This window comes from Anastrepha ludens, chromosome 5 (genome assembly GCF_028408465.1).
Source record: "Anastrepha ludens isolate Willacy chromosome 5, idAnaLude1.1, whole genome shotgun sequence".
Lineage (NCBI taxonomy): Eukaryota > Metazoa > Arthropoda > Insecta > Diptera > Tephritidae > Anastrepha > Anastrepha ludens.
In genome coordinates, this window is record NC_071501.1 from 109057706 (window position 1) to 109082688 (window position 24983).

The window sequence follows — 24983 nt, forward strand, 5'->3', positions numbered from 1 at the left end:
CTCATTGAATTAGGGTGATTAAGAATGGCTTTATGATCGCAGTTAATTTTTTTCGTCAATTCACGACTGGTTTGGCGACCGCTTTCCTTTAAAAGTGATTTGCGACGTTCTTCATCGTATTCAGAAGACCTTCGCTGCGGGATGTGTCATCCACGTCAAAGTCGTCCGTGATGAAGACTAGCCTAGGACACCTTCTCGGTACACTTCGCAAATGTCCCGGGCTGCTGCGGTAGTTTTCTGACCTCGTTGGAAAGCAAAGAAGAGCAGATGTCGAAAATGTTGATTTCTTTCTCCTGCGTATTCCATTTCTAAGCTTCAAAACTAAAAAAAAATTAAATAACTCAAAAATACAATTAAAATAGTTTTGTAGAGCAGAAAGAGTTCTCTCAATGAATATGTACCCTCTGCCAAATAGTAATCGAATCCTTGTAAAATAAAAGAAAATATAAAAGATCCCTATTATCTTATTCCCCAACCCAATAAAAAAAAAAGATTTAACGCGTTTGAAAATATTTCCTTTCAAATTTGAATACCCGTTGGCATTACAAACAAAAACTATTTATATCTTTCTCGATAATAAAATAAAATAAATACATTGTTGCCTCAGCCAAATCAGCCTAGTCTGGTGTCAGTTAGAGAGCAAAATGTTCGGTTTGTAAAAGAGTGCTCCTCTATATACCTAAATATGTATGTTTCTATATATTTACTATACATACATATGAAGCTAACCCCATCGACTGATGTGTTGTTGACTAAATGTTTGACTTCACCCACGGGCGCCGCTTCTTCTTCCCTTCTTCCTTAGCCAGTTGCTAAATACAAGCATTTCATCTCTGCCACGTCCCTGGAATGACTTCTCTTTGCACTGCCTGACACCTTATTTCACATTCGCTAGTAACGCTAACCGCAGCGCTCAATCAACTGGTAGGCCCACCGGCTTCCAGTTGCGGCGCTTGAAATTCCTGCGCTTGTCTAGTTGTAGATTTACCTTCGCACTTCCTGGTTGTACTGCTTCATGTGCGTCTCTACGCTGGTCGTTTAATCGGCGTGCGGTTGCTGTCAGTTCTATTATCATTGGGGTTTATTTCCTCTCCTGCTAGCGTTCCCGTATTTGTTGTTTTCAGTTAATTGCTTTTTGTGGGTGCGTTCGCTTCATGATTGGTGATGATGGGTGCGAGTGTGAAAAGTTATTTGAATGCAAAAAAAAAAATGCCTTTTGTTAGGTGCGTGTTGATGGATAGATTAAGAATTGGTAGAACAGATTCATAGAACAGAGGGCTGAAAGATGTTTTGTGCTCCAATATTGCGTTCCTCATCCAGGGTTTAAGTAAACTGATCAGCACTCTGCCTCACTCTGCTATCTAAACCAGCTTTGAACTCTGGCTCCCTTATGCAGGTTAAAAGGTCCTTGCTTGCCACATTCCCAACAAGAACGGAATCAACTATACCTTGCTTGAAGAAAATCTAGTCAATGCCGGATATTCGCATAAAATATGAAAATATTAAAATGTGTTGTAACATCTCACGGCTTTCCAGACGTAGTCGGCATTGTGTTTCAATAGACAAACTCTGCCATTGAAGATATGAACGCAGTGAAATATGAAGAGCGAAGTAATCTGAGCACGGTCGAGAGAATCCAAAAGGTGTGGTCGAGAGCATTCAAAAGGTGCGACCAAATTCACACCTTTAATCGGCTCTCAGCCCATTAGAAGGAGTCAGCTGATTTGTTGACGTAAAAAGGGATATGACAGCAGAGTGTTTACAACAGGCAAAAACTGTGATTCTGCTGATGATATACGAAAAAAATCAACACTTTCTGCACTTATGTTACTTCGTGGCCGTCTGAATAACGACTGATTGGACTCATGGTGAAAATATTTATACAGGTGTGACCAATATCAGACCGTTAACTGGCTCTCAGTGATTTTGACAGAATCAGCTGTTGAGCTTGACGAAACGAGACAAAAATCAGCACAGTCTTTGGTTATGTTGCTTCGTTGCCGTCTGAATGACGATGGATTGGACGAGCGTAAGAATACTTGTGAAACGAACGGACAGAAGTCGGCTGCCGAGGGCCCTGTGATGTAACAATCGAAGTTGTTCACACAATTTGGTCTTTCACCATAGCTAATGACCAAACTTGGTAAATTTATCATCCTTGGATAGGGCGAGCGAATCTCCTATGAGGTAACAGTCGAAGTTACTCTCATGGCTTTGCTTCCGATAGCCAAACCTTCTAATCTATCTGCGTGTAAGCTTAAGTCAATCCTTCGAAAAGCGTAATCAAATGGTTTTTCTTGTCTAAGTTTCTCAATACAACTCGATTAGTAGCCAGTTAGATATGGACCAGCTAAACTCAAAAATTGTACTGGTCTCTGTAGAACAGATGCCCAACGACTTCCTGCTAGCTTTCTGGTGATCTCGTTGCCAAGATCGCCGAATTCTTATAGAGTCCTTTGCTAGAAACTGAAGGATGTCTTGACACTCCTTTTGCCTACCTAAATATGTAAAATTCAAATATAAAGAGAACCCATCAGATCTACTGTAATGCTCTTGCTTTTGGGCAAATTGTTATTGCCATCTCAATAGAGAGTCTAGCGGCAAGCACATACATATGCCTATATACATATGTATCTATAACATCCATTATTTCTCGTGCATTTTTACACATTTCGGAGTCAGGTTACTTCTATTGGGTCAAGAGTTGGTAATCCGTTTTCGATCGGGTATGTATCTTGAAATTTTACTAAGAATTTGTTGCGAAAGAAAATTTAATCAGAATTCCCTCTTTTCCTCATGGACTTCATCTTGAGTACATGTTCGATACGTAACTACCTTCTGCTTATGTTCCATCAGATATCCGTAAATTTACGCCTGCATTTGCATATACAGCCCGCGAAAAAGCTATAGCACCTCAATATTTTGAGAGGTTTTGCCTATTTATTTATAAATTTTTTATTTTTTATTTTTTTAATTTTTTTATAAAACACAAATGATTCTATAACAAAGACCTTAGTACTCCCAGTTACAAACTTTGGACAAGATTAATAAAATCTTCATTCACATTTCCAACTTTTTAATTAGAATTTCAAAAAAAAAAAAAAAATTGGGTACGCAGTTGTATCAAATTGCTTATCAAATTGAAATATAATAAAGTGGAAGTTTGAAGTGGCTAAAAATTCGTATTAAATTTTTATAGTTTTTTTCCGCACTTTGTTTGCAATTTTAGACCAATTTTAATGCTTTGTTTTAAATGATTTTGGAAGAGATTGGTCAGGCCCGAATTAATTTTGTTTTATTATATCAAAATACTTCTGTGAACCTTTAAAACAACAAATTATTTGTATACGAATTCCGTTTGGAATTTTTTTATCGTAGTTCTATTCAGCCGGTTCCAGCTGTTTCCTTCTCAGACATCGGTGTCCCCTTGGCCGTCGTTAAAGGGAAACTACACAATTTCTTTCTAAAAAAACGCAAGACAGATGGAGGTCTGTCTCATCGTGTGCTATTTCGAAAACACTATGGCCCCAATACGATAGAAACAGAACGCTTAAGGTAATGGGAATCCTCCGCCATTCAATTTCCAAAACTCATTGCGGTGTTCACTGGTCACTGGGTGATCGGTACTCATGCGGAGAAGATTGGAATTCCGTACAACCCCTATTGCAGAAGCTGAATCTTTTCACTGGTGTGGTCCACATTATGGTATTAAAACGGCACGTAAGTGCTACTTGAAGTGTACCTGAGGTAGTCTTGCCAACTTACCTATCTACCTACCTCTATTCAACGGTAACACATGACGGCAAGTAACCAAATTTCGAATCCGCTTTAAGGCTTTAAGGCGGCAAATCAGCCCCTAACTATCTGGAAACTGAAAAACTAATCCTTTTCATGAACAAACCTAGAATATTCAGCGAAAAAATACCTTGTTTTTTTTTGGTTGTACAATATATTTACTTGCACCGTTTAGAAAAAATATTAAAAAAAATTAATGGGATTCCTTTAGCTTCCAGCTTTAACTTTACACACTAAAATTGTATGAAATATAAAGCCGAAGGCCCTAGTAGCCAGCGCTTGTCTTTGTGGATTAATTATTTATAATTAGTTCTCATGTATTATAAATAATAATAATAATAAAGATATAAAGAAACTGCATACCAAAAAATTTTTGAGACATTCTTATTAAAAGCCGTAGAGTTTCGGTGAAAATTTTGATAATGTTTTTATAAAACTTTAAATTTGAATTCATTTGGTTTTTGTCATATAGTGAGCTACACTTTATAGAAAAAATAATTTGCATAATTATGAAAACAATAAAAAATTCAAAAATAGTCGAAACAGGTCCAAATATTCATCACCCATTCCTAGAGTTCAAAGTTGAAGCACAGGACGAAATTATTGAACTGCTTTATTTTTTTTGAGTTCTTTTTTCACTTTTTTTACTTACTACATTGCTTGAACTGCAATCGAGAGCGCTGAACGAACGATAAAGAGGCGCAATCGGTCCCCGCGTTCGGCAGCGTTCGACATCTGGCTCTCTCCAACTTGAGTGAGCATGTATATGTATGTATAGGCGCATATGTATAATATATAAATTCACATACTTGTATTTGGATATGCCTTCTTCCTGTGTGCATGGTAATGAACCATTTCTCTGTTGAGAATAGGACGATGATAGAAAAAGGTGGAAATGAAAGCCCCCTTTCGAGTGTAATGTGTCTTGAAAAAGTCAAATCGATGATGGTGCCTCTTAGTGTTGTTGACTTATTAACGTCTGATGCACAATCGTAATTGAACATATCTTTCATGAATTTGATAAATGTTTCGACATTTTTCACGTTTGTGTAAATGTAACTTGATCAATTCCATTGCGATTCCATTTACCTCCTCCTCTATATCCATACAAAATATCTATCAAACAAATAAAATTTAAATTTTCTTTTGAAAAGTGCAACCATTCTATCAGTATTTTCTTATGACGTTGTCACGTTAAACTATCGTCAGTAAACCGACTTTACAGATAACCTCTTTTTTTTAATTTTTTTGTTGTAATTTTTCACGCAAATGGAGCCCAAATTTATATGCCTTATCATCCTTGCATGGAAATTATTCCTTCGTACCTCTATTTGGGTCACCTCGGCGCAACCTCCACCAGCTTTGTTTATCATGCGCGCATTGAGCCATTTCACAGTTCAATAAATCTCAGCATAATTCGGGCAATTGGCAATAAGTAACTTTGCTTTGCAACCAATAAATGGGGCAACAATCCTCGTAAGTGAGCAATAAGTTGACAATTGCAACAATTTGTGGCAAATAATAAATTCTCAATAATGCAAAGCGCAAAAGAGAATAATGCAATCAAAAAAATATCTACTTAAATGAAATGATAACGCAGTCCCCTCCAACATCCGAAGTACGCAAATAAAAAAGGCCAACAATTGGATTTCGTTGTTAGTGGTTGTGCAAAAATTGTAGCATACTTTGTGGCGTTTTAAAGTATACAACTGCAAACGCAAAGTATTATGACACTATCAGCACTCAAACTTGCCACACAACTGTTGCAAAAATGATACTTTTATTAATGCTTACTTTTTATCTTCTTCTTTTTTTTGTCAATTTGGTAGATTTTTTCTCACAACTAAGCACTTAGCCCAAGTGCATGACTGCTGCTTATTCCTGTTAGTGTTATTGTTATGATAAGTTTATTGTAAAATATATTTCCAATTTATATCCACTCTTTGCTCATTTTATATAATACATTTTCTATCTCTTTTTCGCCTTTTTTCGTCCACAGTTGCCTGGTTCACATTCGATCCGATACTGAGTGGCGGCGCCGGCTCTGGTCTCGTTTTTACCAGCAACAATGCCACCGTCTCGGTGGAGGGTTGGGAGCATCGCGTTGCTTTGGGTTCAGTGGGCTTCTCGCGTGGCATCCACTATTGGGAATTCACCGTGGACAAGTACACAATGGATACAGATCCGGCATTTGGTGTGGCGCGCATCGATGTCAATCGCAACAAAATGTTAGGTGAGTGAAGCGGTGGTGTAGGGGCGACAGAGTGGAAACGAGAACCTTAGAAATCTAAAAGGATAATAAAAATTGCATTTAAGTGAATACAGTAGAAGTGTTGGTTGCAGTCAACAGCTTGTACTTCTTAAGCGCATTTGCACTCAGTGGATTTAGATTATTTATTTTCAACTTGTTGCCTCTGGTGGGTCATAACTTTGCCGATTTGCTTTAGTGGTGCACTTGCGTGGTGATTTTATTTCCAGTTTTTCTGCAAACTCTTAAATGCAGTTTAAAAGCAATAACTCGGTCGCTTAGTGAGAGTGGATGGAATTTAATAAAAATAGGAAGTGCAATTGACAGATTCAAATAGTCAGCGCAGTAAAATGGTTAAGATTTTCAATTCATTTCATTTTCATTTTCCAATATACCTGCCTTTTAGGTATTTTAAGACAGGTATTTAATTAAATATTTTCATTCATTTGCAGGCTTTTTGTTTTGTTTTCTTGCTCACTCCCGAATGTAGGGAGTCACGCACCAACCCATTCGGCTACGGCGGAACTTGTATAGCCCACTGAATTTTAAGGATAATAATAGCAAGATTTAAGTTGAATTTAAGACAAACTTTTTTTTCTTAAATTCTTGCCTAATTTCTCAAATTTGTTTTTTGTCTGTGAGAAAGAAAAAACAGTGCTAATCAACTTCGTCATCATAAGGCAGCGTTGCAGTTCGGGGTGAGCTTTAGCTTCACCAACTAGCCTTCTCCAAGTTACACAATTCGAGGCAGCAGATACCCAGTTAGGTATTTTAAGTTTTCGATGACGTCGTCGAGCCAGCGTTTCATAGACCTTCCATTAAATATGCTGGCCAGTGCGTGGGAATCTAAGAAGGATTTTTGGAGATGTTCCTTACTCCTGCACACGACATGACATCACCTAACATTTTTTTTTTGATGAGTGAGGGTTCAAAATGCCTTCGCACTTACAGTGACCGTCGTCTACAGTGTCGAGTGGTGTGACCACCAAAACAGTTCCTCCTCTCCTTCTGGAGAGCCTCCCTTTCCTTCTGGAGAGACTTCCTTTCCGAGACATTACTTCGGGAGTGCGCAGAACGGCATGCATAAAGAACCAATTCTATTCACCCACGCACAGTGTGACTTTTTTCACTTTTAGGATGCCAAAATTAATAACAGCCAAACCAATGGAGCAAATTTTGCAGTATGGTTGCAGGTACCTAAATCTGATTTGAGAATAAAAATGGGCGTGATACGCCCACTTTTTCTCCTTGCCCACATATAAGGTAAACTTTCACATAATCATATTTTCTACTTTAAAAGCATTTTCCAGTGCCAATTTAAATAGGATTTAGATTTCTTAACTTTAGCTAGAGGCTTATGACTAATATTTAAAAGATTTCATTTAGCCCCTGGGTACCTTTTTATACTACATTATACTGCTCAATGAAGGAGATAATCACAAATTGTTTCAATGATAAATATGTCACTAATCTTTATTTTATTAATAGTAAGCCAATAAACCGTTTCTAAAGATTAAACATAGCAAAACATAAACACTTATTCGAAAGCCATTATTCATAATAGTTGTTCCTGGGCCAGCAATGCAATTACATCTTGAGGCAAAGTCCCGCGCTTGGTTTTCGATGGCTTACGTAAGCTGCAAATGTAGGGATCGGATGATATTAGAAGCCTGTGCAATAAATCCTCATTGGTTTGAGTTCGTGAACTTTTCATTGTATACCATTCGCGATAATTTCTGACATCTTTATTTCTCGATTCTTGCGCTTCTTCGGAAAGCTGACCAATAGGAACCATGCATGACGATATTATATGTCTTGAATGGAACAGTATTTTATGCAGACTGAGTGACATATTGTACCACTCATATTCCCTCAAATAAACTAGTAACTTTAAAGTTTAAATTTTCCATCTTAATTATTGTAGGAAGAAGATTAGAAATTTAGTCTTCCACAATCTTTACTTCTCTCACAATAGCATCTCGCGTTTCTTTTTCAAACAAAAATTTAATGGGACGGCAATATCTGTTTGATAATGGAACAGGGTCCCTCCATATAACAACTCTACGTTCATTAACTAGAGTATACATTTAAAGAAGTACGAGTGAAACAAAAAACATGCTGCTATCAGATTGATTTTCTTCGCTGAACTTTTGCTTATACCGTTTTTGCTCCGAGCCATCGCAACCCCATTTGAAAGTCACGAAAACTTCTTGAATACTGGGAATCGGCAGCAGTACTTCTTTTTGTGCGTTACACAACCTTTTTATACTATGATCAATAAGCGCTTGCAACTCAATTTCGGTATACGTTTCGGTTACTGTGATTTTTTCTGGGTAACATAAAGCTTTGGACTTTTTTATGCAGTTATACGACGGATATAATTTGAGATTTATTTCTGCTGTATGCTGTCTATGCATATTATAAACATGTGTTGAATCATTTGCATCTATTATCAGCGCAAGTGCTTGGTCTGACGATAAACTTTTGTTGCGCTCTTTCGAAAGTCGAGATTTTTTCCACTCAATACCTCTTGACGGTGAAGACAAACACAGCTCTTTAAATAATATTGCGGAATTTCTCTTACCGTTTGATCTAAGTCCCATTTCGGCCGCCATTAACACTTGTTCGCTATTTGATACTGCTAAAAGACTCTTTGCTTTTCTTTTCTTTGTGCGAAGAGAAGAATCGGAAAACGCCACATGTGGTCTACCTACATTGGATCTAATAGAGGATTAAGTTGATGGCCCAACATCAAGACGGTATTTTCCAAAGTCTTCACTCTTGGAAAACCAACTATAATTACGGGCTAGAACACGGGCCTTAGTTCGGCAAGACCCCTCCCACTTTGAAGAAAATTGGTAACACAGTTTTTTTATACGCTCTCCTAGCTGTTTAGTATCCACGTCTCTTCCGATCACCGCAAAAATTTTCTCTAACACCGCATCACGACGCGTTTCTTTTGAGCTCGTCAGCCAAATTTCAAAAAGTTCTTTCCGAAGAATCGCCATGAAAACTTCTTTTAAAGCTGTGGTAGCAAATTGTAGCAAAATTTTATTCCAGTATCTGAAACACAGAATCCTAAATGTCGTTTCGCTGTTAAAGAATGGACGGAACTCGATGGACCAATATAAGTTTTTCTCAGTAAAATATCAAAAATAATATTAAGCTATGGCTGTTTTAGTGATATTTTACTGAGCGGATTTGTATCGATAATAAAAACTTTATAATTCTCTTACTTACCCCTGAAGTACAAAATTGTTGAAATTTAATCAGCAAATACTCAATTTTATGAAATTGATACTTATTCGTATTATATCTTTTGACAAACTTCACAGCGATGTTCGGATAATAAATAAAAATTATTCAATTGACGCACCGGCTTGTGTTTTTAAACGGTTATCTTTCTTAAAACTATTGTTTTGATAAATTTTGAGTACACTGTCGTAAAATTTGGTCATTTTTACACAACATACCGAAAGAAAATCATTTTCGCAGAACTTTTTTTTTTTTAATTTTGGCATCCTAAAACGATAAAAAGTCACAGTGTGCCACGTCTGGATTGACGGTATTTGTAGCCAGCTTTCTTGCTATAGGCTCATCTTTTCGTGTCTGTATCTGTGCGGCTTCGCTTTGTTGCACTGTGTCGAAGTCTATCTTTTTTTCCGTAGTATGTCCATCTAGGCCGCGTTCCAGCTGTCCTCGCATTCGAGCATTTTGCTGATAATGTTGCTCGGGGCAATAACGCCAATCTGCTCCCTCAGAGCATGTCTTTCCGCGAGCTATCTGTCACACTTAAAAAACATTCATGTTCAGTATCATCGTTCGCACTTTGCAGTATATGCACTTGGGATCGCTTACCTTGCCCATGCGGTATAGATATCTCCGAAAGTATCCGTGGACCCATTTGTCTATTGATGGAATGAGTTTCGCCGTCCATTTGCCACCCGGATCAGTGTCCCATCGGCTTTGCCACCACTAATGGCCCAACTATTGGAGTCGTTGCGATTCGATGAACTTAACGACATCTTCCCCTTTGCAAATCCGCAGCAGCATCTTGTTGTAACTGACTCTACAACAACCATCCTCCACCCACTTTTCGTAAGACTCCTCATCAAAGTTCGCAGATTTTGTTCATGCTTGATTGGCAATACCCATGACTCACAGCCATACTTCCAGATTGGTCTTATTATTGTTTTATAAATACTGCATTTACAGCTGTGCAAGAATAGTCTGGATTTTTTTCGATTATCGGAGCTCTGTTAGCTACAACGAGACAATCTCGTATGCAGTACTGAACATTATTGCAATTTTTTAATAGTACCCCCAGGGTACCTAAAACTTTACTCTTTCAAAAACGTGCTGTCCAACATTTTCAGACTACCGTTTTTCAACAGCGCGCGAAATTTTCATGTATTTGGTCTTATCGGCGTTGCTATGGAGACCGACAGCCTTTGCTTTTATTTCGATGTTAGAGAAATGCCTTCCATGCACCTTCGATTTCGAGCGGGGATGACTATGTTATCAGCATACGCGATGATTACGCCGGAGCAGCTGAATAGAAGACCAGATTTCACATCGTCATGATGATTGCAAAACCAAATTGAACACATTTTTTGATAAAATTTCGCCTTATTTGGCCCCGTTTTCGGTGGAGGTTGACTGTTGCACAAGGAATTTTCCTTTGGTGTTGTTAAGGGTGGCCATAGTGAAGCGTAATAGTTTTTTGTTTATGCCGAGCTCCGTGAATGCTTCAGGGATTTTGATTCTATGGATGCTATCAAAAGCTTGTTTGAAATCGATGAAGAGAGAGTAAATCGCTGTTGTACTCGTAACACTTTTCATGGTTTTGCATTAGATTGAATACCTGGTCAGTAGTTGAGCCCCCGCACCGAAAACAACACTGATAGTCTCCCAGTATATTTTCCGCCGCACATCTGAGTTGATTCGCTAGCAAACTCGACAATAATTTGCAGCAGGGGTGGAGTATTTTGATAGTTTTCACATCGCACCTTGACCCATTTTTTGTGGATCGGCGCTGTCAATCGTACTAGCAATGCGTCAGGAACACGGTGCTAATGCTCCGATAAATATTTGGTTATACTATTGCATTTGACTTTTTTTCATTTTTTGCAGTTAGATTCGGATATATTAAATTTACACAAGGTTTGGTTAGGTTAGGTTAGGTTGAAGCGGTTGTTCTGTGGGACACACTCAGGCTCATAGCCCATTGTGATGCCGCGTGGGAAGCTTTCCCTATTTCTCCTAAAACTCTAAGATCTTCCAATGTGTTAAAAAATTGTCTGCCTAAAATAGCAAATCTCCATCTGGATAGAACAGGACAATGGCACAGGAGCTGCAAGATTGTCTCTTCCTCTTCCTCATCAAGACAACTTCTACAGAAGTCACGTGCTTGCACACCCATACTTTGGCGTGCCTACCTATTAGGGCCGTTATGTCCCTTTGTGACTGAAATCAGTGTGCTAAGACTGTGTTTATTTTGGCTTAGCAAAGATTCTGTGCGCTTAGCAATGAGAGTCGGTCACAGTTGATGGGCGATTTTGCAGGTGGCTTCATTACGCCATCTTTCGTTTGCTTTCCTTATGATTTATTCAAGGATAAGTAGCTTACATGTCATTGTATTTGTACTCATCGGTCAGCTTGGTGCCGAGTCTCGCTAGTTCATCGGCTCTGCAGTTACCCTCAATGTCTCGATGCCCAGGAACCCATATTTTCCTTAAGCAAAATGACTCAGCCAGCTCGTTAAGAGATGTGCGGCATTTCATGAGTACCTTGGAGGTTGTCGACTGTTTTGTGTGGGATTTTATCGGCGCCTGGCTGTCAGTGAAAATGTAGATGTCATATCCGGATATCGCATCGCACTGTACCAGTGTCACGGCTTGCATTATTGCTATCCGTTCAGCCTGAAAGACACTACAGTAGTCGGGGGGCCGAAAATTAAGAGAGATCCCCAGATGCTTGGAGTATACACTTCCGCCCACGCTGCCTCTAGCCATCTGTGTATACATGGACAGACTCGCCTTGACTTACATTGTCTCGTTCCCAATCTTCGCTTGAGGGTAGGAGGATCGTGAATGTTGTAATGACAAGTGTAGGTGGAAGTGCTTAGGCCACCAATCCGGGATAAATTTACATATACATTTTTTAATGTTTATTTAGTATTTAATAGTACTATGAATAAGTTCGTGCGGTTTTTTTCGAAATTTGAAACTTTATTGACGTAAAATGGTTACAAATTTAATATTCAAAATATTGTCCATCGCTTACTACTACTTTTTCCCATCTTTCTGGCAATTCACGGATTCCCTTTGTGAAAAATTCGGTCGGTTTTGCCGCAATCCACGAATCGATCCATTTTTTGACTTCATCGTAATTACGGAAGTGCTGGTCAGCCAGGCCATGTTGCATCGATCGGAAGAGATAGTAATCGGATGGCGCAAGGTCTGGACTATACGGCGGGTGGGGTAGGACATCCCATTTGAGCGTTTCTAAGTATGTTTTGACCACTTGTGCAACATGTGGCCGAGCATTGTCATGTTGCAAAATAACTTTGTCGTGTCTATCGGCGTATTGCGGCCGTTTTTCTCGCAGTGCTCGGCTCAAACGCATCAATTGTCGTCGGTAGACATCCCCCGTAATCGTTTCATTCGGTTTCAGTAGCTCATAATACACAACACCCAGCTGGTCCCACCAGATACACAGCATAACCTTCAGGCCATGAATATTCTGCGCCGACGTCGATGTTGAAGCATGGCCAGGGTATCCATACGTTGCCCGACGTTTTGGATTGTCGTAATGGACCCACTTTTCATCGCCAGTCACAATTCGATGCAAAAAACCCTTTCTTTTGTGCCGTTGAAGCAGTTGTTCGCATGCCATAAAACGGCGTTCAACGTCTCTTGGCTTCAATTCATACGGCACCCAATGGCCTACCTTTCGGATCATTCCCATGGCTTTTAAACGTTTGGAAATGGTTGATTGATCAACTCCCAAAGTTTTTGCAACCTCTTCTTGCGTTTGAGCCGGATCTTGATCGAGCAATTCCTCCAATTCGGTATCCATGAACTTTGGCGGCGCACCCTCGCGTTCTTCGTCTTCCAAGCCAAAATCACCACTTCTAAAGCGTGCAAACCACTTCTGGCACGTTCGCTCAGATAGAGCATGCTCACCATAAACTTCCACCAAGATACGATGACTTTCGGCTGCTTTTTTCTTCATATTAAAATAATGAAGAAGAATTCCCCGCAAAAACACATTATTTGGCACGAAATTCGACATTTTCAAGTGTGGTAAAAATATTGTTGTTTACGCTTCAAATAAAAAACTTATACTGACGTTTGTGCCTTACGACAGTAGCTCTCCAATGAATGTTTGGAAATGTGGATCGATGGAATAATAATCAAGTTACGCCATCTGTTGTAAAACCGCACGAACTTATTCATAGTCCTATTAAAAGTCTTCAGTGTCATAAATAAATAATTAAATAAAAAAATATTTTTGTGTATACATTTTGTTACAAAATCAATCGTTTACTTGGCTCACAAAGCAAGTGTTTACTGTAATGTTTGTGTTGGTGTCTTTTTCTGAAATTTTTCTTTCTCAACTTGTTCAACTTTTTCTTACCTCCCCGCATGCCTGAAATCTTCGCCGGACATTATCCACACCTGAGCTACTTTTGCTTTAATCAAAATCCACCTTAATTTGAAAACTTCCGCATATTTTGTTTTTGTTTTCCAATTATCGTTTTTCACTTATTGAACTTGTTTTACTCTTTGTTTTTCTTTGTTTCAATAACATCAAGTTTTTGTTTTTGCGCTCCACAACTTCCTTGCTGCTCTTGCCGATCCTATGCAATATCCTTAAATAAATATTTACTATTTCTGTGCTTTCCTTCCACAAAGTGCCAAGTTGTGTTTGTGTTCACATGAAATACTTTTAAACTTTTTTTGTATCATCCTTCTCAGAAATTTTCCAATTGAATTGAAATTGGCAATTTTTGCGTGAGTTTTTTCTCACCAGCCACTCGATATTCAATGACACCAGTTGTTTGGCAGAGAAATGTTGACAGCTTCGGAACACACACTCGCCCGCACAGATACACTGATATAGCCATATAAAAAACAAAGTGCGTATATATCCTTCTTCGTACTTCTCGTACTTCTTTGTTTCTTGTCATGCCACTTTTGCAAATGAAAAAGTTTCTTATTAGCGTTTTGGCATCTTCGGGAGTTTGAAGAGCTGGCACTTGTAAAGGGTGTTTTTTTTAGAGGTTAGGTTTTCAAGAGGAAATAAAACGTATATAATTTAATGTTATGGCCAAGAATTTAGCTTTATTATAAAGATAAGGGCTTGCCATTATGTTTTAAAAATGATTTCGGGCATGTGGCCGCCGCGGCTGGCTCGAATAAATTCCAGCCGAGAGGCCCAATTTTCGACCACTTTTTGCAGCAATAGGGGCCGTATGTCAGCAATAACGCGCCGAATATTCTCTTCCAAGACGTCAATCGTCTCGGGCTTATCTGCGTAGACAAGCGACTTCACATAGCCCCACAAGAAATAGTCCAGCGGTGTTATATCGCACGATCTTGGAGGGCACGCCACAGGTCCACGGCGCGAGATAATGCGCTCACCAAAAGTTTCCTTCAATAAATCGATTGTTGCGTTGGCTGTATGGCATGTAGCGCCGTCTTGTTGGAACCAAAGGTCGTCCACATCAACATCGTCCAATTCAGGCACGAAAAAGTCATTAATCATGGCTCTATAGCGCTCTCCATTGACTGTAACATTATGGCCGGCTTCATTTTTAAAGAAATATGGACCAATGATTCCCTCTGCCCATAGAGCACACCAAACAGTGACTTTTTGAGGATGTAACGCCGTCTCAGCAATGGCTTGTGGATTATGTTCACTCCAAATGCGACAATTTTGCTTATTGGCATACCCATTCAACCAAAAGTGAGCTTCATCGCTGAACAAAATTTTCTTGTGAAAATCGGGATCGGTGGCCATCTCGTTTTGGGCCCAAATTTGCACGATTTGCAAACGTGGTTCAGGTGTAAGTCTATTCATTATGAAATGGCAAACCAAACTGAGCATAAATCAAGTGACAGCTGTCAAAAAGACCATCTACGAAAAAAGTAGTGCCAACTTGAAAACCTAACCTCTAAAAAAACACCCTTCACTTACATACACGTAAATGCTTGGAAGGTAAGCTCCGGCGGCAATAATCTACTCCCCACAGGCGGCGTGCCTTTTATTTTGTTCACTTCAAGCTATTGTTAATAAGCATTACGCCGCTGTCTCACCTGAAGTATCTCAGCTTGCTTTTTAAATAATTTTCTTTTTTTCTTTCTTTCACACATATAAAATTTTATTTTATTTTCTGCTTCTTAGACTGCTGAACGTAGTACTTTAGTGATTTTTACGCTTTACGTTTTTTAGTGTTGCCACGCCGGTGTTAAGAAGTTTTGCTTGCGCCTTACAGAATTAAGCGCTTGGAAATATTTTCGTCGCGTCCGCTTTAGAGCATACGAGCTTAAAGTTTCATGTAGTTTAGTGGTGAATATTTCTCTTCTTCGGCTCTAATTTCGAACACTTTAAAGCCAATGCGATTTTGTCCATAAGTTGATGCTTCCAATGCATTCGACTGGCTCTCAAGTAATGCGACTCAGGCACTATTATGATGGAAATGGCTGTTCGATCTAGTGGTTTCAGCCTATGATGGGTTAAATTTCGTGCTCCTATTCATGCTAATAGAATTACACTAACTACTAAAACTCAAAATAAAATTTTATTGATAGGATGGAATTGAATTTCTCGTAAATTTCTTAGATGATAAACTCGTAGAACTGCTGGAATTGCAATTGCTAAAACTAATGCAATAACTCCTCCTAATTTATTAGGAACAGAACGTAGGATAGCATAACCAAATAAAAAATATCATTCAGATTGAAAATCAACAAAAATCTCTAAGCTGCTGTCTCAAATAGAAAGCTTCACAAGTCACGATTTATCTTCTGCCTCAAAATATTACTCAGTTTCAGCGATAGCCTCTTCATTCGAGCGAAATTTCGTACCGACGAGCATTTTTTTATGTCGCGAACAACCAGTAGTGGCTGGGAGTAAAGCTTGGCGAATACAGTGGATGGGGAAGCAATTCGAAATTCAATTCATGTAGTTTTGCTATTATTTTGATTGACTTGTGCCCTGGTGCATTGTCTTGATGAAACAAACTTTTTTCTAACCCATATGCGGACGTTTCTTTGTAATTTCGGCCTTCAAACGCTCCAAAAAAGCTGTATAAAATATTCACGGTTGATCGTATTTTCCTGCTCAAGATAGTCATTATATTTCACCACGCACATTCCAAAATACCGAGGTCATAACCTTCCTTGCCGATTGTTGCACTTTCGGGCGCTTTGGGCGAGGTTCACCGGTTGCTGTCCACTCAGATGACGATCGCTCTAGTTCCGGAGTGAAGTGATGGATCCATGTTTCATCGATCACATATCGATGCCGAAATTCCGGTTTATTACGTTAAAAATGGCCAAACACTGCTCAGAATCATCAATACGCTTTTGGCCAACAGTGAGAAAACTCGATACCCACTTTGAATAGAGCTTTCTCATAGTCAAATGCTCATGAAATATAAAGTGAACACGTTTGTTAGATATCTTTACGATGTCAGCTAACTCACGCAACTTCACTTTTGAATCACCTAAAACGAATTTGTGGATTTTTTTGACATTTTCTGGTGAATGGATCAGAATATAATCTGTTCATTAACAGACTATATGATTCCAAAGTGTTGGAGTAATAATCTCAGACCGCGATGAATGGGCACTGAAAGGACCTTCGGTCGAAAAGTCTTAAAGGGTTCACAGACGGGGCGAAAACCAATGCTAATGTCGGTGCGAGGTTCTATGGTCCAAACATGAAAATCTCCGAACCAATGGCCTACCGCCTTTCAGGCTGAAATTTAAGCAATTTGAATATGTGCGAGCATAAATCCTATGAGGGTGTAAACATAGCTTTGTTTTGTTGGTGGGTGAGGTAGGGATCAAGATGCCTTCGCACCTACAGCGACTGTCGTCTACTGCCGCTCGGTTCAGTGTCCCATCGGCTTTGCCACCGCAGCATGATTTGGCATCTCCTTTCTGAGAAGAGAGACGTGTTTCTGCTTGTGGTCCCACGCATCCATTCCGCTTTTCGTTGCACAGCCTCCTGTGCTTTGCGCTTGGCTTTGAAGTTTGCACAATTCCCCATACTTCGCTGCCGTACAAGAGAATTGAGTTTGTGGCCGCCGTAATTAGCTTTATTTTGCTCTGTGTTGGCCCACCGACATTTGCCATTAATCTACTTAGCATACCCGTGACCTTTGCTGCTTTGGTAGCCGCATGCCGTATCTGGGCCCAGAAAGTAAGCCTAAGTATTACACTACGTTTTAGGCCACTAAGGACGTGTGACCTCGTGTCATAAGGATGACTTCGGTTTTATGTTTGACGAGTTCCAGGCCGTGGCCCTCAAGGCATATTTGCGTCCTTATCATGACTTGATTCAGCTTACTCCTAGCGTCCTCAGTGTCTCGAGGTGGTATGACCGGCGCTATATCGTCCGCGTATCCCACTATATATGTGTATTCTGGCATTTCTATGCTCAATATCTCGTCACAATTCAGATTCCAAAGATCGGGACAGAGAATAGATTCTAGAGCTGCGCCAGACGTTATCGCTTTTGTTTTCTGGCCATCTGGTGTGTCGTACAGCAGTTCACGCTCACTCAGTTAGCTCTGGAAAATCCTTAGCAAACATAGCTATAGCTGCATTAAGAGCACTAGCTTCACATTCTGTGGTATCGAAACTAATGTACGAATGCTTTAACATCCTCAACTAACGTAGTGCAACAAACAAAATTGTACTTTGCTGGGTTCCAAGTCACTCTGGAATAAAAAGTAATGAAATTGTTGCTGAAGTCGTGAGGGCGGGGGTGGGCAGCGGATTTTCGCGGCCCAGAACCACACTGTGGTATCAACTGGGCAGAAGCCGAATGCAGGATAAATAGTTGGGAGAATACTCAGAGAATTACCCATTGGGAAGTCACACAAGAACTCCGTCAAGCCAAAAATGTTGGGTGTAAAATGCAAATAACTTGATTTAAAAATTGTACAACTGAAAGTAGAAACGCAGTACCCTTTAGTAGGTTAGGGCAATAATGATACCACTGACAATTTTTTTGGATAAATATCTTTTTTTCTTCTTCTTAGCGTCACAGTCCTTGGTGAACCATTGCTTCCTTCACAGCTTCTTGCCATCGATCTCGATTTACAGTCACTTCCCTCCAACATTGCATGCGCATTTTCTTAAGATCAACTTCCACATCTTCTAGCCACCTTTTCCTTGAGCGAAGATCTAGTACCTTTCTCGTTGTTCGTTCCCTTGGCATTCTAGCCACATGTCCCAGCCATTTAAGTCGGTGAAACTTAATAAATCTTATTATAGTTTCTTTATTACTATGTCTTCCATTTCGGCATTGTGCTTAATGCAACAAGGCCATCTGCCAGTCTAAGCGGGCCATAGATCTTTCGGATCACTCTTCTTTCGAAGCACATTAGCTGTTTTGTCTCGTTAGCTTTCAGCGTCCATAGTTCACAGCCATATGTAAGCATAGGTCGTATCAGTGTTTTATACATTCTTAATTTTTGCTCACGCAATAATATTTTATATATATATATAATTGGCGCGTACACCCTTTTTGGGTGTTTGGGTTTTGGTGTTTTCTCCTTGCACTATAAATTTTGCTGTCATATTTGTAAGGGTTTTAATAACAAGATCAATAAGCTTAGTTGGTATGCCTATAGACTGCAACAAGTACTATATTTTACTTCGGTCTATGCTATCAAATGCCTGCTGAAAATCGATAGATAGACAATGAATATCAATGTCGTATTCATATAGCTTTTTCAAAGGTTTGCATAACTATGAAGCCCTGGTCCATCGTCGACCAGTTGGTTCTAAAGCCAGCTTGGTAATAATCTAGTATTTCTTGAGCATATTGACTCTGCCTTAAATATAATATACAGGGTGGCTGATGAATTTTGCTACATTAAGAAACTCAAATAAATTTTTTTTTAGTGTATGGAATTCATTTTTCTTTTTTTCAAGTTGAAGGAAGGTCATTAAATTTTATTAAATATAGCTTAACTAGTTTTAAAAATAATTGAATTTAAATGCCCCCCATGCTCGTTGACACAAGTGCGGCATCTTAGTAAAAAGTTGTTCATTGCTGCTTTGAGAGTTGCGACAGGAATAGCCGCAATTGTTGCCCGAATGGATTGTTTTAGTTCATCCAAATTTGTTGGCTTTGTTTTATAAACTTCTTGTTTACATAAACCCCACAAGAAAAAGTCAGGTGCAGTAAGGTCAGGCGACCTGGGGGGCCAACGAAATTCGGAGTTTCTTGAAATCAGTTTATTGGGAAATTTTCGTCGCAACTCTGTCATAACAGTCTGGGCTATGTGAGACGTTGCCCCATCTTGTTGAAACCACACAGAGTTGAAAGGAACTCTCTTTCGGCGTAGTTCTGGATAGACAAATTCTTTCAGCATTTTCAAATAACGGTCTCCAGTAACCGTAACGGTTTGACCATTTTCTTCAAAAAAATAAGGCCCGACAATACAGCGTGAAGAAACCGCACACCACACTGTCACGCGAAGAGGATGAAATTCCGTCTCGTGGAGTATCTGTGGGTTAGAAGTACTCCATATTCGACAATTTTGTTTGTTCACATTGCCGTTTAAATCGAAATGGGCCTCATCAGACATGAAAAGGCAGTTTAACATGTTTTGGTCTTCTTCCACCATTTGCAGGATCTTCTGGCAAAATTCCAAGCGGTTCGGAAGTCTAAATCTTTGTGCATTATTGTTTGCAAAGACTGTCGGCTGACACCAAGTTGAGCAGATAAGCTTCTTGTTGAAACCCTTGGATTGCTTTGTATAGCTGCAGCTACAGCAGCGATCGTTTCCTCCGTCCGAACTGGTGGGTTTCGATGATAAGGCCTTCTTGCGACTGTTCCTTGCTCAGCAAAATTATTCACCAGTCTCATTATGGTCCATCTGCTCGGAGGATCGCCGCCAAACATCCGCCTGTACTCTCTCTGTACCAAAACTACGGACTCCAGTGCGTGATAGCGGCGGACTATCCAAATTCTTGTTTGCGTGTCCCAGTTATCCATTTTAATAAATTTTAATGATCAATCTGCAAATTAAAACAAAAATGGAACAGATAACTTAAAAAGAAAAAAAGTTATTCAATTTTTTTTTGGTAGCGGCTTTCATCAGCCACCCTGTATTTGTGAAGACCATGTACCCTGAGCTCAGTAGCGATATGCCTTTGTAATTTCGACAGTTTGTTTATCGCCTACGTAGATAAATATCAGTTAGTGTATTAATAACCTTGAGGAAAGTTATTTCCAATTTATTAACGTACTAAGAACTCCGTAAGACGGAAAGGCTAGTTAAATAGGAAGAGTCATTGAAAATAAACAGAATAAATTGAACTAGAGAATTAAATGGAGAGCAAGAGACTTACACATAAATCGTTTTCTTAGTATAAGTAAAAAATGTGGTGACTAGTATTCGCTTTTTAAAAGAACACTGTGAATCCATTTCTCAACTGACTACCGGAATTATTATGATGCATCTCACCTATGTACCGAGCCGAATATTAAACCAGTGTAGTACTAAAACCAGCTTTTGGCTTTCATAAAACATCAAAATATATTTTTTTAAGATACAACTTTTAATAGTCAATACTACTAAGATAATTTGCATTGATTTTTTTATTCCAAAGTTTATATCGCTAAAAAATATTATTTTTTGCAATATTAATGTTTTTTGTTTCTTCCTTTCTTTCCCTTTCTTTTCAGGCAAAGACGAAAAATCCTTTGCCATGTACATCGATGGCCAACGCTCGTGGTTCCAGCACAACTCTGTGCATGAGCGACGCGTCGAAGGTGGCATAACTACCGGCAGCACCATTGGTGTACTGCTCGACTTGGAGCGACATACTTTAAGTTTCCTGGTCAATGAAATGCCACAAGGTTCAGTAGCATTCCGCGATCTCTACGGTGTGTTCTATCCGGCAGTGAGCATTAATCGTGGAGTGACACTGACCTTACACACCGCTTTGGATGCGCCCAAAATGGATTACTTCTGAGTAAGAATGAATAAGAGTCGATGTAAGCAGAGAGAGTGAGAAGGGAGAGAAAGATTGTGAGAAGAAGTAGATAGAGGTGGAGCGAAAGAAAGAGAGGTAGTGAAGTAGGCTGGGTGAAAGAGGGGTGAAAAGAGAGAAAGGGGTAGAGAGAGAGAGGGAGAGCTCGAGAAAGAGCAGTAATTAGAGTTAAGGAGTGGAAAAGCTGCTCAGCTGTTGTGTACATATTTGCATTATAAATATTTCCTTATTTGAGTGTAACAGTAATTAAGGCATATAGGCATATGTGCATGTGTGTTAAATAGTACTACATATAGGCGTCTACTTACACATACGCGTGTTTGCGTAACTACTTAAGGTAGACATACTCATATTACATTAATTTTAAGTAGCATAATGGGGCGTAGGCACATATCTTAAGCATTTAAAATGAGAGAAATACCAAAAGCGTGAAGGCAGGAAAGTGAAGTTATATTATAATATATACCTATACATAATATTATACATAGAAAGAAAAAAAAATGTATAATAAAATTGCGCAAAAAATTAAAATGAAAAGGTATTTATATAAGAAAAAAACGAAAAATTACTGGATAAGCATACACTGTTTATTATAAATATTTAGACGTACAAAATTCAGCAGTGGACTTTCATAGGCTTTCATTCATACTTAAATATTTATACATACATACATGCACGCATGTAATATTGAGGAAAAAAATCAGATTTTTTCGAAAAAAATTATGATGATAATAAAAATAAAAAAAACTAATGTTACAAATTGAGTCGAAAATGCATTTAGACGTATGAAAATATTGAAGAAAAATATATTTGTAGCTAAGATTTGTGCAATTACGCTTGTCACATAACGAACTCGAGCGCTTGGGAACTGTTTTGAATAAACGCTATTGGCAGCTCTATTCTGCGCGAATATTAAAAATAAAAAATCTAAAAATGTTGAATAATGCTATAAATTGAAAAATTATTCACAAATAGCGCTCTACAATTCGCATAAAGTGTACATATTACTTATAAAAAAAAAATGTATAAAAATACGAAAAAATCACTTACCAACTATACCAAAAATGAAAGGCAAAGCTAAGCTATAATACATACTTACATGGTAACAAAAATATCTAATGAAAAATTATTGCGTAAATTACAAATACAAATACAAATACAAAAGTTCATAGAGAACAAGAAAAAAAGAACATATTTAAGGTTGAGAGAAAATTTCAATATTGTGTAACTGCCAAAATCAAAATCTATTGCCCTAAATGAAAAAATTACAAATAACAAAAATCTATTACCATAAATGAAAAAATTACAAATAACAAATAACAAATTCAATAAAAAACAAAACGAAGTGAATGCTGCTAATGATTATTTTGAATTTTTTTTCTCAAATAAATAAAAAAAAGACAGCGTAATAATTTAGAAAATTTGTATAAAAGCTGCTAGTCAAAATTCGAAATATTCTGGCCTCATGCTGAATTCCGATTGCTAAGAAAATGAAAATAGTTCCGCCCTCTACCTTATTGTGTTGTTGTTTTTTTTTTCTTTTCTTGTAACTTCCATATCGGTTCTTTGCGGTTTTATTATTCAGAGATATAACTTTTGGCACTAAAAATTCGAATACTAATCGGAATATCGGCCATTATGCATTTTCAGCAAATTTTTGTGAATCGAAATCCAGAATTTGGCTGATATTATACTGCGTGAAAGCCATGCAGACCCTAGTGCAAGTTGTAGATATAAAGGGTGGTTAAGTTTTAAGGGCCGGTGTTGATTTTGAATAAAATACAATTTTTTTAGGAAATTATTGCCATTTCTCTTTATTATGATAGTACTGGTATGGCTCAATTACGTATAGAATAAAATATCGGCCAAATGGCCCCCGCGGTCCCGACGGCACATCTCCATCCGATGGTCCAAATTTTCGATGACACTGAGGCATAATTGAGGTTCTATGCCGTTAATGTGCCCAACTATCTCATCCTTTAGTTCTTGAATTGTTGCTGGCTTATCGACGTACACCTTTTTTCAAATAACCCCAAAGAAAGAAGTCCAACGGTGTCAAATCATATGATCTTGGCGGCCAATTGACATCGCCGCGACGTGAGATTATTCGGCCACCAAATTTTTCGCGCAAAAGAACCATTGTTTCGTTAGCTGTGTGGAAAGTGGCACCGTCCTGTTGAAATCACATATCGTCCACATCCATATCTTCCAATTCGGGCCATAAAAAGTTCGTTATCATCTCACGATAGCGAACACTATTCACAGTAACTGCCTGAACGGCCTCATTTTGGAAAAAATACGGTCCAATGATGCCGCCGGCCCATAAACCGCACCAAACAGTCACTCTTTGTGGGTGCATTGGTTTTTCGGCAATCACTCTTGGATTATCATTCGTCCAAATGCGGCAATTCTGCTTATTGACGAATCCACTGAGGTGAAAATGTGCCCTGAAGATGATTTTCTTCGGAAATTGGTCATTCACTGTCGCCATTTCCTGCCACCATTCTGGCCATGCACGACGCTTAAAATGGTCAAGGGGCTTTAGTTCTTGAGTCAATTGCGCCTTGTAAGCATGTATATGCAAGTCTTTATGCGTAATATTCATCAACGACGAGCGTGAGAGGTGCAATTGTTTTGCACGACGACGAGTTGAGGTGGACGGCTCTTCAACCGCACTATCGCGAACAGCAGCAATATTTTCTACAGTACGAGCTGTACGAGCTGTAAGAGCATGCAATGGTGTTTTCACATCTCCTACAGACCCGGTTTGCTCAAACTTTTGCACAATTTTTCCGACTGTACGCACAATTGGACGATTAAATTGACCGAAAAAATCACGAAGTGCGCGATATGCATTTTGATTTGAACGCCCGTTTTCACAGTAAGCCTGAATAAGTTTAACGCATTGCTCGATTGTGTATCTTTCCATAGTTCACATTGAGTTAGTCTGGAATTGAAAAATGTCGACTGAAATGCAGAAAAACGCTAGACGTTTAGGTGTGGTTCACATTCAACATCGGCCCTTGAAATTTAACCACCCTTTAGTTTTGAGAAAAACGCATCTAAAGTCGGCAACGTAACTATACCTCGTCCAGCGCTCGAACGCAAAGAATAGAGTCGTCACGGTTGACGATCTATAATAAAAGAAATACTTAAATTTACGTACTAAAAATTTTTTGACATATTCCTAAAGGATTATATTAACATTTTATGAAAAAAAAAATTTTCGAAATTTTACTGGTATCTGTCCCCTTAATGTAGCTGTCTAGTTCACAAGTGTCAAATATGACTTACGTACGACGCCATTGGCAAAAATTATTAATTTTCCGATGGGACGATTAATTTTACGCCATTCTGTTTATTTAGTTTTGCCCAACAAAGCAGTTTACTTCAAAAACATGGTTAAGGGGGCCTCTTATCAGTGATTTCAAAAAAAGGTGTTTTTCTCAATTTTTTTGAGGCGAAAAAAGCGGCACACAGGAATAATCTTTTGTATTTATTTGAAGGCATGATTGAAGAGTAATAAGCAATTTTTTAACATATATTAAATAAAAAAACAAAATGGCGGACATGTGAGGGATCTCGCACAGCTTCTCGTTGCGCGCTAATTGCGGTCGTAGTTTTCCCCTGAAACACAAAAGAAAAATGTTGTCTTATTCAGAAGGCTTTCCCGCATGTAATAGAATACTCTT

General features: G+C 38.7%; 1 protein-coding gene across 1 annotated transcript in view; it reads left to right on the top strand.

The window, feature by feature from the left end:
* The window catches only part of LOC128864837 (E3 ubiquitin-protein ligase TRIM9), a 66549-nt gene extending 44571 nt beyond the window's left edge, over positions 1-21978 (top strand). Inside the window, exons 10-11 of the mRNA XM_054104594.1 lie at positions 5795-6028; positions 20984-21978. Of these exons, the coding sequence (XP_053960569.1) occupies positions 5795-6028; positions 20984-21273 (524 nt within the window). The 3' untranslated portion in view covers positions 21274-21978. The remainder of the gene's footprint in view (positions 1-5794; positions 6029-20983) is intronic.
* Positions 21979-24983: the final 3005 nt, after the last annotated feature.